The sequence below is a fragment of the Microcebus murinus genome, chromosome 15 (assembly GCF_040939455.1).
Source record: "Microcebus murinus isolate Inina chromosome 15, M.murinus_Inina_mat1.0, whole genome shotgun sequence".
NCBI classification, from domain to species: Eukaryota; Metazoa; Chordata; class Mammalia; order Primates; family Cheirogaleidae; genus Microcebus; species Microcebus murinus.
The window spans coordinates 23934130-23950413 of record NC_134118.1 but is presented as its reverse complement, the minus strand read 5'-3'; the positions used below and the strand labels follow the sequence as shown (position 1 = coordinate 23950413).

The following is a 16284-nucleotide window of genomic DNA, read 5'->3' as shown; positions in this document are numbered from 1 at the left end:
GAAAGTACACAAAATAGCACAAACGATGCTAAGTTATTATTGCCTAAGTGGGGACATGGTAACTATTTCAGGAGTGGAGTCCTGGATGCAGTGGCTGTCTTGAATCAGCTGCTCTGGCCTTGGAGAAACCGTGATCTGCCCTTTCCTGGTCATTTTTCACCAACAGAGTGGGAACACCTAGATGCTGAGAGAGGGGTATCTCAGAGGGAAAGAGCCCAGAGGCCCGTTGATTCTGCCTAAACAACTTTTACTCAAGCCCAGTGATTGCAGATAGAAGGCCCATTGGCTGGATCAATGGGCTAATAAGTTATATATTTACTGTACCATGCTTTCAAAACGAAAACTAGTTGCCAACACTTAAAAATAGGTAGATGTTGGTGTGGATGTGGTGAAAAAGGAACACTTACACATTTTCTTTGGGACTATAAATTAGTACAACCTCTGTGGAAAACAATATGGAGAGTACTCAAAAAACTAAAAATAGAACTACTATTCAACCCAACAAGCCCACTACTGGGTATCTACTCAAAGGAAAAGGTGTCATTATATAAAAAAGATACCTGTACCAAATGTTTATTGCAGCATAATTCATAGTTATAAAGATATGCAGTCAACCTAAGTGCCCATCAATTGATGAGTAGATAAAGAAATTGTGGTATACACACACACACACACACACACACACACACACACACACACACTGAGAAGTAATAGTCATAAAAAGTAATGAAATAATGTAATTTGCAGCAACTTGGATGGAACTGGAGAACATTATCCTAAGCAAAGTATCTCAGGAATGGAAAAATAAACACCATATGTTTTCACTAATAAGTGGGAGCTAAATGATGGGTACACATGGTCATAAAGTGGTGTAAAGCACATTGGAAACTAAGAACAGGGGAGGGTGGGAGAGGATAAAAGATAAAAACTTACCTATTGGGTCCAATGTACACTACTCTGGTGACAAACACACTAAAAGCTCTGACTTCAACATTATATAATTTATCCATGTAACAAGAACACTTGTACCATTTTGAAATAAAAATAATTTTTTAAAAAAGTAGGTAGTTTCACATGGAGTCTAGATTTCTAGAAAGAAGTTTCAACAGGCAACAGTTCAGTGAAGTTCCACAAGGCTATCAGCTTCAGATGGGGCATGAGCTCTCCAGTTTCCACAGTCCCCCATCTCTACCCCCAATCCCCTCCCATTCCAATGTTCAGCATAGCTGCCTGGCCCTTTGTCTAAGGCTTCCTCTGTCTGCCCAGGAGCAGCCCAGGCCAGCACTAAGAATACTGGGGCTTGGGGCCAAAGTCCTGGCTCATCACTAAGGATCTCTTTGCTTAGTCTTTTCACCTGTGCTCAGCTCTCCCTGGGGAACTGAGCGGGAGTGTTGACAGAGACAGCAGGTGGCTAAGATCCTGGCCTCCTCTCAACCCTCTGTCTCCATAGAGACACAAGCAAACACTCACCTGCATAAACTCCACACTGCTGTCCAAGGGGGTTTCCCGGCGAAAGAGCAGAAGAAAGTTTTCATCCTCAGACAAGAACATACCGGCAAGCTAAAGGAACAGGAAGACTAGCAGTCAGGGGTGCTGCCCAGGGTCTATTTAAGGAGTGTTCCCTGGGTAAAAGGTATGGTGATACATATTATAGGGTAGGATGGCTCAGATCTCTCCATCTGGAGAGCCTAGCTTGCAGTTCTGGGCTCTTAAAGGCCATTCTTTGATTCACCGATTCTTTAAAAAAGTATCACATTCCTGCTAGGTATAAAACATTATGAATATCTGCCTTCCATGAGCTTACAACCCAAAATAATGATTATAATATTAATAGGAATAATATATTTGTTCAGTACTTAATATGCTCTAGGCACTATTCTTAGGACATTCAACATTAAATGAATTTAATATTTAATGATAGAAAATAAAAATAGCAAATAATGCTTACATGTGCTAACTCATTTAATCCTAACAACAATCTATAGGATACACAACATAACATTACTACTATTTTCTAGTTAAGGAAACTTATCTACACAGAAATAAGGAATTTGCCAAAGTTGTGCGATTAGCATGTGGTACAGTCAGGACCTCAACTTGGCAATCTCAAGCCCATACTTCTAATTACCAGGCTTTGCTGGTGAGATGCCATATAGACACAGTGCTTCACTGTCCTATGCAAAAGCAGCAATGACTGCTGTCTGGCTTGATTCTTGAGTGTTAGCTATGATTTATGTTCTTGTACATTATTAATGTCTATACGATACTAGTAATACAATAGTTGATTCAAGTGCAACAGATTCAACCAAACAGCTTTCTATATAAGCACCAGTTTGACTGATTTATTTCACTCACTCCCATGAACAAAGGTAATATCTTCTTCCTCTCCATGATTATAATGCTTATTTTAGCACATATGCAGGTTTGGCTGAGTTCATCACCAAATCTAGGGTATTGCAGTGTATATTGTCTTCTTTCTGAGTTGTTCCCATAAACAATGGTCATTTTCTCTGTAACTGAGTAGTTCTTTCAGTGTCTTATACAATGTCACAGGATGAGTCCAGAGCAAATGCTCTTGGTGGGTTTTAGTCATGATTAGTTCACAATTCCCATCCACATTCTCCAATTGTCAGCTCAAGGATACATCACATCATGTTAATAATAACTATCATATATGGAGTACCTACTATGTGGCCAGTTCCAATAAGGTATTTTGCATTTATTATTTCATTAAATTCTCACACTAATTCTTCAGGATGAATATAAACATGCCCCTTTTACCAATGAGAGACAGCACAATGCAATGTGTAAATGATATACTTTAAAGTGGATACAAATTCCTTCTCCATTACTTACTAATTATGTGAGCTTGGGCAATGTAATTGGTATTTCCAGCCTCCATTTCCTCATTTGGAAAATGAGGACAATAATATTGATATTCTAGTGCTGATGTAAAGGCTAAAAGTACAATGAGCCAATATTTATAAACTGTTTAGCTAAGTACCTGGTACACATTAAACAGTCAATAAATGATAACAGCCATGTTGGTGAAGATGATAAAATTGAGGCTCAGAGAAATTAATTAAGTAACTTGCCCAAGCTTTCATATTCCACCATATTGACTTTATGCTTTTCCCACCAACCCACACAAGGCCAATCAGAACTAGAAACTGCTCTTCAGACCTATGCAGTGTTTTAGTGCCACCCATATAAGTGTGGCACAGGCTTAAAAAACCAATTACAATGCCATTCACTTATGCCAGGTCTTTAGAACCCACCCTGTTTTCAATTTTGGATGGAATGGCACAGAGGAATCCTGGACAAATTGGATATACAGATAATCCCCAAACTTCACTTTGGCTTTTTGTTGTGGCCTTTTCCCCATCTTATATACTGCTAGAGCATCTAAAATGTGTCAAGGCAGGCTGATTTTTGTGTCACAATTACCTGTATTTGGAGTAAGTGAAACGGCCAGTGCTACAGCAGGAACTATAGGGACAATGGGAGACCTTGCTGCTCCTTAGACTCACAGACTCATGAGGTTTTAAGGAGCCTTGGAAACAACCCAGTTCTGAACCTTCAGCTTCTCTACAAACAATAAGCTCAATGACACTTGTGTGCAGAGCTCCATGACAAAATGGCTGGCCAATTGCTCAGGAATGTCTGTCATTAGTGAGATAACAGTACAGTTTTCAGTTATTTACTATGTTTCACTCATTCATTAATTAGATCAAGAAATATTTCTTGAGCACCACTATGTGCTATGCTCTGTTCTAGGGACTGGAGAATACAACATGAACATGTAGTCAGGAATATTTTGCTTGGTGCACCTAGCTCAATGCTTGAACTTACTTTTCTTTTGATGGATAAATGGATACTTTTACATCAATTATAATAAGAATTGTTGGCTATATATATAATTTTGCCTTTGAGTAAAAATTTTGGAAACAGTTACACTCACAAACCTAGAGTTTAATTTATTAGTTTTCTGAAAAGGCAGTCTCTTGGTGAACATGTCCACTTTTTATGAAGAGACATTATGTTGCCATATTAACATAACTCCCTAAAGAAATTTCCCTATTATTTTCTTCAATAATATTAACTGTCCACGCATGGTAGCATCAAGAGACTACCTCTTCAAGTGTCAGGTAATATGTGTAACAGGTAATTTTCATGAAGAAACAAACATTTTTGTTTCAGATTAGCTCATTTTTATGTACAGATTTATGCCTATAAGTGGGGCTACACTTAAACCACCACCGTTTATTTGGCCATACGATGCTCGGAATGTAACACTTTCCTCATTAGGAAAATAGGGAAAAGGTTTCATGCCTATCTTCTTAGCTACTGTGGGAGTACAATAGCAAAATATATGTGGAAATCCTTTCTAAACTGTAAACATTTTTTGTAACTGGAAGGAGGAATGACCAAGTAGAAAGTAGATCATCCAAGGTTAAGCATGCTTACTTAACACAGTTGCTTGCTTTAGTAGGTAGTCAGTAAAGGTGGGCTGAATGGAAGTAAAGGTAGCTATTGTCTGTTTTGCTTTTTTTTTTTTTTTTTTTTTTTTTTTTGAGACAGAGTCTCACTTTCTTGCCTAGGCTAGAGTGAGTGCCGTGGCGTCAGCCTAGCTCACAGCAACCTCAAACTCCTGGGCTTAAGCAATCCTACTGCCTCAGCCTCCCGAGTTGCTGGGACTACAGGCACGAGCCACCATGCCCGGCTAATTTTTTATATATATATATATTAGTTGGCCAATTAATTTCTTTCTATTTTTATAGTAGAGACGGGGTCTCGCTCAGGCTGGTTTTGAACTCCTGACCTTGAGCAATCCGCCCACCTCGGCCTCCCAGAGTGCTAGGATTACAAGCGTGAGCCACCGCGCCCGGCCTTGTTTTGCTTTTAATGATCTTCAGGAATAGATCTGGGAACTGATACTGAAGCTTAAATTAATATATTGTCAGTTTTTCCTTGGATCAATGTTCAATTTGAACAGGACACTGTACAAAGAGACAAATGTGGGATCAAGTGACTGAAAGGCCTCTATCATCTCAATTCCCCAATTACGAAATAGATACAAATACTGATTGACCTAGATAAAATGATGAAAGAATTGCATACTCTTTGTTATTAAGCAGATGAAAAAGGAGAGGTGATTACTTCAACAATGTTCCCTAGGCCAACTGCCTTGTAGGAAGTTCTGATTTCCCAAATGAAATGTAGGATTTTCACTGTCTTTCAAAAGAAATTACAGCCCAAGAAAGTAAAGTCAAGGGAAAAAAATAAACAGTCAAGACAGGTACAGCCACCAAAGATACAATAATGAAAGGTACCTGTTTCATTTGTATGTGACCATCTTTAGACACATGTTGGGTAGTCATAAATTGCTGTTTCAACTTCTGCACATTTTCTTCCATGACTGCATCCTGTAATGGTCCAAAAATAGCCACATTAAAGCCACTGGGATCCCCAAAATAGAGTTAGGATAACATATATTCAAAGCACACAGTTTGATGATGTCATTCTAACCTGGAAAGCAGGTTCCTCAGCCATTTAAAGTGATCCTACCCTTTTGTAGAAGAGACAGTAGGATGGAGGTTTCTTGAGCAACCAGTCACTAATCAGAATCTTGACTAGGTAAAATTTATAGTTGACAAGTTACTAAAACATTTATGAAAAGAAGCTTAGAGATTAGAGTGCTGAAAGAACAAATTTGAACATTATCAAATATTTGATTGTGACAAAAGACTGCATTGTAATTAATCTACAGATGCTCTTCCCAAGAACTCAGAGATTTTAAATTTTTAACTAAAAAGTTAAGCTCTTCTGGATCCCCAGGTTGCTATAACCAATCCTCTTAATAGTTTCTTGTATTCTCTGAGGAAACAATAATGAGAAGGGGCAAATAATTAAAGAGGAGACCAAAATAATAAAGTAATTGTTGAGTTACCAAAAATGGCACAACTCTTTTCCATGTATAACCTTTTATACACATTAAATTGTCTTCTTTAGTGGATTTCAAGGTTATTACAGGAAAGGTGACATATATAATCAACAATAAAGAATGAATTCTGAAGCAGCAGTTGGGAGACATACATGATCCCAAACAATACCTGATTCTAAAATTCCATACTTATTGGAATTCATGCTAAATAATTCTCCATAATAGTACCACACTATCCCTGGTCCCAAGCTCTCCAGCTGTGAGTTAGAAGGGCTGAAAAGAGATGACCCTGTTGACTGACTACCATCCCTGCTGGTGTTGGGGGGTGGGGAGGACTCTGAGCTTCCAGGAGACTCTCTGGACGCATCACTCAGGCATGCGCGTGTGGGACAGTTCTCTGGGTGGCCTTAGACTGACCCAGTTCTCCCCCCTTTCTCACTTGTAATTATCAACCATAGAGTGTGCTGGGAACGCAACATCTTGAGATAAGAAAGAATTTGCTGGAACAATCGGGCTCTGTTTTAGCCCCTCCTAGAGCAAGATGTCCTAAAACATTGTAGCCCAGCGTGATATGCTGCCCTTAGGTATAAAGCCCAGGGAAGACTGCTTTCTTTCAAGCACCTACCACATGCCACACACAATTCTGGCCCCTGATGACATGATGGTCAGCAAAACTATCATAGGCTGGTGGAAGACATCTTTGTCCTGCCTTCCTTTCCACTGGAGTCTCTCCCTAATGGGCTACAAAAAAGGTGAATAAGTGTTAGAAAAGAAAATGTGGTGAAGAATTAATAGCTACCTACATCCAATTTACAAGAAAAAGAAAAAGGGCAAGTAAATAAACATTTTTGGAGTGCAGCTTCTCACATGGAAATTCTACTTTACCACCGTCCCACCACTGGCTGGGAAAATATTTCAGATTTTTTACAGTCCTGACTTGGAGGGGCTTTCAGTCTTGCCCTTTCCTTCCTAGGCTGTCATCTCTTCAGTTGGTCTTTTATATGGGACAAATATTTTCCAGAGACTAGAAAATCTAGTAGAAGAGTAACATGAAAAGGAGAATATTCCAATTCATGATAATTTTATTTATTGATGCACAATAAATCAAAGTATATGCTTCCTTCAGATCAGTCTTGGTGATTTGGAAGCAAAAGACCAAAGGAGAAAAAAATCAGAGAATGTTTAGCACCACTTTCTAAGGCTCTGAGACACTGCCCTTTCATTTTACTGAGGAGGAAACAGACCAGAAGGGTGATGCAAAAGGATATTGGCAGAACCTGAAACCAACACCTCTGTTATCTGGTACAATGCACTTTCCACCACACCTTGCTGTTACTTCAGATGAGGCAGATAGCACCTATAGCAGAGTTATTAAAGTCCCACCCTGAGTGGTTTGTAAATGAGATTGCTCAAACAAAATGCAGGGAGAGCTTAATCACTTGCTTTGGGATTTTTTCAGGATAGGTTTTGGCAATTAGTTATGTAAGAGGATGCTTTAAATATTACAAGACCCTGAAGGTTTGAAAGCCAATTCTTGGAGAGGTAAGGAGAATCACGGTCAGCAAGAGCAACTTTTGCTAGGAAAGTTGCAGGACATTATTGCAAGATCTCGACCTGTGACATTGGCATCCTATCTCACTAACTCATTGCAGGAGGAGGGTGCACAGCAAATGTTTGATTGTGGCTTATAATAGTGAGAAGAAAGATGCTCTGAGCTGAGATTATTTAAGCTATTGGATCATTGAGTTTTCCATACTTCCACTATTGGTGTGGATACCAGAAATATAGGGAATGGCCAAGTTTCATGTCAGTCAATGTTTTCCCCCTTCTCTGTCCAACTATACACAAACTTCTTGTTGGCAGTTATAAACATGGAATTATACCACCTTTTTTCCCAGTCATCACCTTTTTCTGGGGAAGGGGTTAGAATAAGATAAATGGATGAAGTGCAGGCAATAGAAAAAGGCAAATGAATTAATGGCTTGTATAGTGCCCAAATGGATGCTAGATAGTGAAGAATAAACTTCATTTAGAATAAATTGCAGTGAAGGTGAGTCATTCTACAAAAAAGTAAAAGTTGTGTAAGAACCAAAAATAGCATCTATATATATATATAGCTATTTTTTAAAAGTAAACCGAAACCACTAGCACTTGTGATTGAGAAGATATACCAATCAAATGGATTTGTATATTGTAGCCGTACCAAGGCCATCTGTTGTATCTATGGCTTTGGTCCTGTATTTAAAAACCTAAAATGATTAAAATAAGAGGACTTGGACAGATTAACTCTGTTAACAACTGCATGTACTCACTTGATGATTATAAATGAGGAATAGTCAAGGGGATAGTTTTTAAAAAATGAATACCTTCCTAAATGAACACACCAAATTGAAAATGTGGAAAAAAAGACATTAGTGTTTTGCAACCAAAATCTTAAGTGAAGAAACGGGAAATAACGCCTAGATCATTTGTCTAAGATTGAGCAAGTATATTGGGTTCCTGAGGTGATGATCTGTCTATTGTCTGCTGTCTACCTTTAAGTAAGTAGGCTTCTTCACTCATGAGGTGGTAAGTATGATTTAAGGCATCCTTCAAAAGCTAACCTGGGTTGGAAAACTTGCTCTCATAAACTGGAAATCCCTTTCATAGATGTATTTAAATTTTAGATCCCAAAAGCTTTTTAGTGTTTAAGAGAGCAAGCTTCAAGCAATTATGCTTTCTGGGATAACTCACTGGTTGACCTGAAGCAAAGAGGGTCAAGAATAAACGTGGGACAAACTAATGACCCAAGAAGACACCATATCACCATAAGAACATATAAGTGGATGCTTTTGCAACTAAAAAGTGCTTTTCACTTATGTTCTCCCATTGGTCTTCATTGTGAAACAGGCAGGTTAAAACATTTTTATTCCCACTTTATGGATAAGAAAATTGAAATGCAGAGACTTAAAATGGCATATTGATATCACACAGCTAGAGATGCAGAGCTAGGACATAAACATTGGATGTCTGTCACCACACATAGTTGCCCTTTCCTCACAGCATGAGGCATCTTTGGAGTGGGCCTTCAGAGATAAAGAGCTACATTATTTTTTCCCTCTGTAGAAGGTGAACTGGTACTTTAAGACTCCAGGATCTTCTGCTAACCAGGTTTCCTCATGTGGCACCCCACTGAACATAAAGAGATTAGCTTGTGTATTCTCAGCACCGTGGACTGCGTGTGTTTGGTTGGGTGTGCATGCGCCATACAGGAGAAGCATGATGGAGATCACTCAGCAAGGTGGGCCTTCACTCCAAACTTCAGCTTGACCTGTTCGATTAAGAACTCTGCCAGGAGAGCAATCATTTCTTTATCTCTGGAACATAGGATCTGTTGAATATATAAATGATTCTTTATGATGGGCTGGGCATTCCCAAAGGAAGTTAACTAACATAGGCCATGTTGGTGGAAAAATTTTAAAGTAAATAAATGTGAAGCCAAAGAAGCAGTGGCCAGATTGTACATGCCACCTTTAGTTTGAATTCTGAATTCTCTCCTCTTAGACATCTAACCCCAAAGCCCGTGACTATCCTTTAGACCTAAAGAAAAAGAGGCCAGGGCTCCTCAGTGGTAATTCCCCATCTGTCCTTATCTGATACTCTCGGCCTCAGCAGGGTATGTGTAATCTTCAAAACACTGAAAGAGGCCCAAGATGTGAGAGCCTAATGCTCAGCAACGGACTGGCAAGATCTAGACCTGATCTAGAGGCCAATTCTCAGCATTTGAAAGGAAAAGGCTTGGAAGGAATAACAGAAACGGCAAAAATGGCAGCTGATGGTTCCATGAAGTCACTCCCCTCAAAGGCTATAAGGAAAAGGTAACTATAAGCAGGCTGCCTCCTCTCTGAGATTGACCAGCAGGCAACTTGCTGTTAGAAACGTCAAAACAGCTTCTGAGATCTCTGTGACCTACTAATCAGCAGAGGAAAGTAGAGCTATCCAGGCCTCTGAAGAACAGCTTGCCATTCCTGAACTCCAGAGTGAGGGGCTGCCTGATTGTGGAGGCCTCCCTGCTGCTGGCTTCTGTGCTCACTGGGCAGTACTGATCAAAAGCAGGTGTCACAAACGAATGATGGCTGTCCCTCAGTTGATGGGGCGTCCACGTTTGAAGTCCTGCCCTGTGGTTATGGACTTACTTAGGGCCTACTTCTTGCCCTTTAGAGGAAAAGCTCAAAATTAAAAATCATTTCCTTAATCATGGTTGTCAAGGTACCAAGAATTGCCCAGCTAAGGCCCCTGAACTGCACTCCACAGAGTAATGCCTCAGCATTTTGAACAGGAACCAATGGCAGATGACACCATTTCTGGTTAACAGTTTAAACTTATCATTCTGGCTTCAAAAGCTTTCTCCTAGCCAAGTGCTTATGACAGGTGCCTGGGGCTGCGGGCACAGCTCAGTGGGACTGGCCTGGTTCTATCAGAATCCCCTCTCCAGCAGGCAGTCATTGTTCATGGAGGAGCAGAAGGCAAAAAGACATACAAACTGACTTAGGGTGCTTTTAAAATGCAAGATCCTTGGCAGACCCCAAATGTACTGAAATACATATAGGATGAGACCCAGGGACCTGCATTTTAACAAGTATAGATAATTCTCAAGCACATCAAAATCTGATTTGCACTAGGCTAAATATTCTGAAATCTTCCAACCCCTTTTCCAGCCACAGGGACACTTGCACTGAACATAGTAGCACAAAACACCAAGCAGTCATTTGTTGTCTCCTTTCCTCAAGGACTACTCTTTCCCTTGTGTAAAAGGGTTGATCCACAGGCTACAGACCAGATCTGAGGGAGGGGCAGCTGTAGGAACAGCCAAGAGATGACATCCCTCTTTGCTCCCAGAATGGCTACAATGCCTCTAAGTTTAGCCAAAGCCTCAGGTGAAGACAGCTCCTAGCATCCTCAGCTTAGAGCAGAGCAGACCCTTGTGTTTGAGTAAATGTTCATCCTAACTCCACGACTGTAAATGAGAAACTTCCAGTTTCAATACTGATAGCAATTTCTCCTCTCCTTTTCTATAAATCACTATAGCAAGAAGCTTTCTATTACAAAAAGGTGTGAGAGCTAGGTGTGGTGGCTCATGTCTATAATCCCAGGACTTTGGGAGGCCAAGGTGGGAGGATTGCTTTGAACCCACAAGGTTGGGACCAGCCTGGAAAACATAGCGGGACCCTGTCTCTACAAAAAATTTAAAAATAAAATTATCTGGGCATGGTGATGCACACCTGTAGTCCCAGTTACTCAGGAGGCTGAGACAGGAGGATGACTTCAGCCTGGGAGTTTGAAATTGCAGTGAGCTGTGATCACATCACTATGCTCTAGTGCGGGCAACAGAGCAAGATCCTGTCTCTAAAATAAAATAAAAATAAAAAGGTGTGAAGTTCTAAGCCTCTGGGATATAGATTTTTAGAAGTTGACCATCCAGTTTATTCCAAGTTTTTGATTAGCTTTACCTTTATCTTTTCCCTTTCCTCAAATATCCCTGTCCATGGTTGATAAGATGGCATCTGACTCACGGGTTCCTGGACTGCCATGAGCCTTGGCATTTACAGATGTAAGCAAGAGCCCTGCAGGGACGACTGGAAGGGTTTCACTGTGGGCTGTTGGCATGTGACACTTGTCAGCACAATTGAAGCAGAAGCCTCATTTGGGGGAGGCTTACTCAGTTCTACTCATAGCTGGTATAAGTGCAGGAATGAAGGATAAAGAAAAGTGTGTGCAAATGGTCTGACCAGAGGAAAGAAGGGGCTCATATCTCTGTCGTCCTCATCTGCCACTCTCTCATAGGCTGCATGGGGTAGGGGTTGGAGGGGACAGGCAGAAAAAGAGCAATAAAAGGGAGAGAGAGAGAGATGAGAGACCAAAAAAGAGACAAAGATGAAGGGGAGAAAAAACTAGGAAGAGAAATGAAGGACAAAAAGAGAGATGAGACAGAGAGATAGGAAAGAGAGAGGGAAAGATAAATGAAAGACATGGGGAGAGGAGGGATCAAGAGAGAACTTTGAGAAGAAACTGGAGATAGAAAGGAGAAACAAAGAGACAAAGAGATGGAGAAACAGATGAGAAATAGACAAGTTAGAAAGAGATAAGAGAGATGAGAGAGACGGAGAGGTCAGAGAGAAAGGCAAGAGACAATGGGAGATAAGACCCATGAAACATACAGATGGGAAACAAAAATGAGCAGAAAAATGAAAGAGAGGGAGACAGAGAAAATGAGAAGACACAAAGAGGGAGAACAAGAGGTCTGTGTGGCTGATGGAGGCAGCTGCCAGCCTCTTCTTTTCTGAGCTAGCTTTCCCTGGCCCGCAATACTCTCCCTCTGTTCTCAGTAGAGAGCTTCTAGTTCCCCTTCCTGAGCTCTTACACGAGAATGTGATACACTTTAATATTCTTCCAGGTAAACAACTGAAGTCTGAGGATAAACTGTCTCCATGATTCATTTAAATGCAACTGTCCCCAGAGTTAATCCCCATTATGCATGTCCTAATGGAACCTACACCAAATTGAGACCCTTTCCAGACTAGCCTCAGCTTATGTGTCTCTGCTTTTTCTGTGCTTTGGTACAGAGATCTTCAAGAGTTCATCTACATCTCTCAAGGCCAGATTTACCATCAGAAAGGGATATGGACACTGGATAGATTGGCTTACATTTATATCTGGGTTCTGAGTATGTTGGTTATTTTCTGGTATGTCATTCCCCGAGAAATCTGTAACCTCTTATAATAAAATGAATAATATAAAAATTGATTTTAAATGGTTTATTTGTAGTTTGCTATCAAAGGAGTATTATATGTTCTAAACACCCAGAACCTTAACATGCTTAACATCTTTTCCACCTTTTTGAACAAAGTGGGCTATTTTATCTCCAGTTATAAACCAATTAACAGAGTCATAACCAAGGAGACATTCAAAACAAAGTTGACTGAGTCCGCAGTTAGGATCTCTGAGTGGATGACAGATGTTACACTGAAAGTCAGTGACCAGCATGTCTCACGCTACAGTTGTACTTTTTATAAAACCTGCCTAAATCTCTCCATGTTGCTAGGAGAGGGAGACAAATTACATGCATGCAAAGAAGAAATGAGGTCAGATGGAATTAATAGGTACAAATCAACATAAAACTTGAATGCTTGTATTTTACTGAGAGACATAAATTAATGCTTAGTGTACAAGTACTTACATCAGTACCCAATTTCATAAACATGTGGCAAAAGAAAGCATCAAGCTCCTTCTCGTCTATGTAGCCCTTTTCTAAATGCAAAAAGATAAGCAAAAATAATAGTCACTTATGCAACTATAACATTTAGTATTTATCTAAGTTTTTTAACCTCACAATTTGCAAAATCTTTTATCTTTGGACACTATTTTTGTTGTTCCACAACTGCTAATATCAACCTCCAGAAGACATAGATTTGAACAGTGAACATGTTTCAGAGTAAATGCTTTATGCTGGATGTTTATATTAACATTTAGAAAAGGAAAACTATTAAGTACATATACAAATACACATGAGCTTTACAATAAAATTTAACCCAAGGATTTCTGAAGTTTGGAAAAACTTAACAGATGCTTAAGTATCGAATCCTAGCTTTCAGGGTTAAAATATACCTTTTAGATATTTTCTTTATGTTTCATTATTAATACAAAATAAAGCAAATGCTAAATAGTTCTATTTTATTTTTAAGTAGTTTTTTTGTTGTTGTTGGGAGGATCATTTTGAAAGTGGATAAAACTCATCCTCCCTTTGAGAGAGTGCAGGGGGGTGTACAACAAAGTAATTGAGTAAAAAGGAGCACATTTAGGGAAGACTAACTTTAGGTAGCTGAGTCTCAGCTCATAAGGTGAGACTCATATTTATCACTATATATATGGTATATATTTAAGAAGATCCTCATTTAGGATCTCTGAGTGAACGATGCACATTACCCTGAAAGTCAGTGACCAGCACGTCTAATGCTACAAGCTGTGCTTTTTATTAAACCTGCCTAAACCCACACATACATACACACACACACACACACACACACACATGCATACACACACAAAGAGAGATTGAGAAAAGGGACAAATCTCTTCCCCCACCCTGAATTTTAACAACGTATCAAGATATGTAACACCATCTTGTATATAACAAGTGTGTATAACACCATGTGTATACCATACATCTGTTGAGTATATTACATTAAGTATACTGTATTAACAATGCAAGTAGACAACTTTTCCTACAGGAAAGAAGAAACTCTAGGTCCTTCCAGCAGTCTGGGCGCGGAGCTGCGTCTACACCTGAGTGTGCAAGTGGCTTGCTGTACTCACCATCGGCATCAAAGTGCTGCCAGACCTGCCAGAAGCCAGCGGCGTCCAAGCGCCTCCGAGTAGGTTCGCGGGCGCTGTCCATGGTATTGACCGCGAAGACCAGGAACCAGAGCGCGAGGACCTAAACAACTTTGCTAACGACTTTTTTAAAAAAAGATGATTCCTGACTCCCTCGCCTGCTTCTTTCGCTCTCTGATCAGCTGTGAATACCTGTTGGCAGGGCGGGCGCAAGGGCGTCTGGCCCTGGCGTGGCTAAGCAGTCCCTCAGCTCTGACCGCGGGCTCTCAGCAAAACCAGCTGCAGGATGCCCTCCCCGCTCCTGGCGCGCCGGCCCTGCCCCGCCCTGCGCGCTGTCCTGGCAGATCCGCAGGGGAGCTCCTGTCTGTCTCAGCGCTGTGGGGGACTCAGGAAGAAAGGAGCTGTCTCCGGGCGTCCACGGCTCACTGCCTTTGCCCTTTTAAGTTGTTTGTCAAGCTCAAAGAAAACAATCCTGTTACGTTTGACTCACCTTCCAAACTTGTGTCTCGAGTGGTTTTCTAGGGAGAGCTGCCTCATTTACAGGGTTGGAAGAAGTGTCAGTGTTAGGGCCCTTTGGATCTGAAGATTTAGAAATGTCATGTGAGGGGAGGGAAGGTGGCAAGGAGTGATAGGGCTGGTGGTAAGAGGTTACTGTTAAGCAAGGAGTTAATCAACAGTAAGGAGCCCTGATTGTGTGTGACATGCATATGGCCACACTATCATGCACTATAAGAACTTGCAACTAAATAGAGATACTGCAAGTGATTGTGGTTTAAAGTGGCATCATTAGGATGCTGAGGGATAATTAGGCAGGAAAAGAGAGTTTAGGGGGAAACATGGCTGACAGCAGAGTCCTTGGGTAAAAGGCTTAGATGATTAAGAACAAAGGACAAAAATCATTTGGAGGAACACAGAACTTTCTAATGATCAGGATTGTTCAAAATTCTACTGGATGCTTTGTCAAAGAGTGAACATATTGCACTGAGGGCTTTTTACTACCATCTTAGAACATTTTGTTGGGTAATCTACAGAAAGAGCTTGGATATTAGACAAGAAAGTTGGACTAGATACAGATCTTCTTCATGGCACTCTGACTCTGATATTAACATTCAAATTTATTTATAAAAAGCACGCGTGCATAAGCCTTCTTCTAAACTAGAGCAGTAAAAAGAACATGACACTCCTGGTCAAATAGTCCTGATCAGGATCCCAGCTCCATCACTTACTAGCTTGTGACCTGCATCATTAGTTTTCATTTTTTTCTGAGCCTCAGTTTTCTTATCTATTAAGTGAGAATTATAATATCTTCTTTGGAGGGTTGACATGAGAATTAGAGCCACACATAGTATTGCACAATGAATTATAGCTGCCATGATATATAGGTGATGAGAGGTGGCTGTATTATAAAAAAGAATGGTTTAGAGAAAAGAAAGTCTAAGAAACTGTCATAGCAAAGAAGAACCTATTAAGACTTGACAAATAAATGAAATGTTTTATCCTGTATGGGATTCTGGAACAATAAAAGGACATTAGGTAAAGATTAAGAAAATTTGAAAAAATATGGACTTCAGTTAATAATAAAGGAAAAAAATGTTTAGAAGTAAACAGCAGTGGGTTCAGGGCCCAGCCTTACCTCTTATTAGCTGTATGATATTGGGAAAGTTACTCAAAGAAGCTTCACTTTCTTTGCCTGTAAAATGGGAATAATAGTAGCATTTGCCTTGGATTATTGTCATAAAGGTTAAATGAAAAAATTCCTATATGCCTATTAGCACAGGACACACAGTAAACACTCAATGTAAGTTTGCTAATAAAATGATAAATCTTACACACATACATATTTGGTAGATGGTAAAATAAACTTCAGGGCCGGTCACGGTGGCTAACACCTATAATCCTAGCACTCTGGGAGGCCGAGGCAGGCGGATTGCTCGAGGTTAAGAGTTTGAAACCAGCCTGAGCAAGAGCGAGAA

At 40.2% G+C, this 16284-nt stretch overlaps 1 protein-coding gene across 1 annotated transcript in view; it reads right to left on the bottom strand.

Annotated features, from left to right (window-relative positions):
* The window catches only part of SCGN (secretagogin, EF-hand calcium binding protein), a 44854-nt gene extending 30152 nt beyond the window's left edge, over window positions 1-14702 (bottom strand). Inside the window, exons 1-4 of the mRNA XM_012741395.2 lie at window positions 14294-14702; window positions 13161-13231; window positions 5334-5426; window positions 1471-1560 (exon numbers count right to left, since the gene is read on the bottom strand). Of these exons, the coding sequence (XP_012596849.1) occupies window positions 1471-1560; window positions 5334-5426; window positions 13161-13231; window positions 14294-14375 (336 nt within the window). The 5' untranslated portion in view covers window positions 14376-14702. The remainder of the gene's footprint in view (window positions 1-1470; window positions 1561-5333; window positions 5427-13160; window positions 13232-14293) is intronic.
* Between the last annotated feature and the right edge of the window lie 1582 nt (window positions 14703-16284).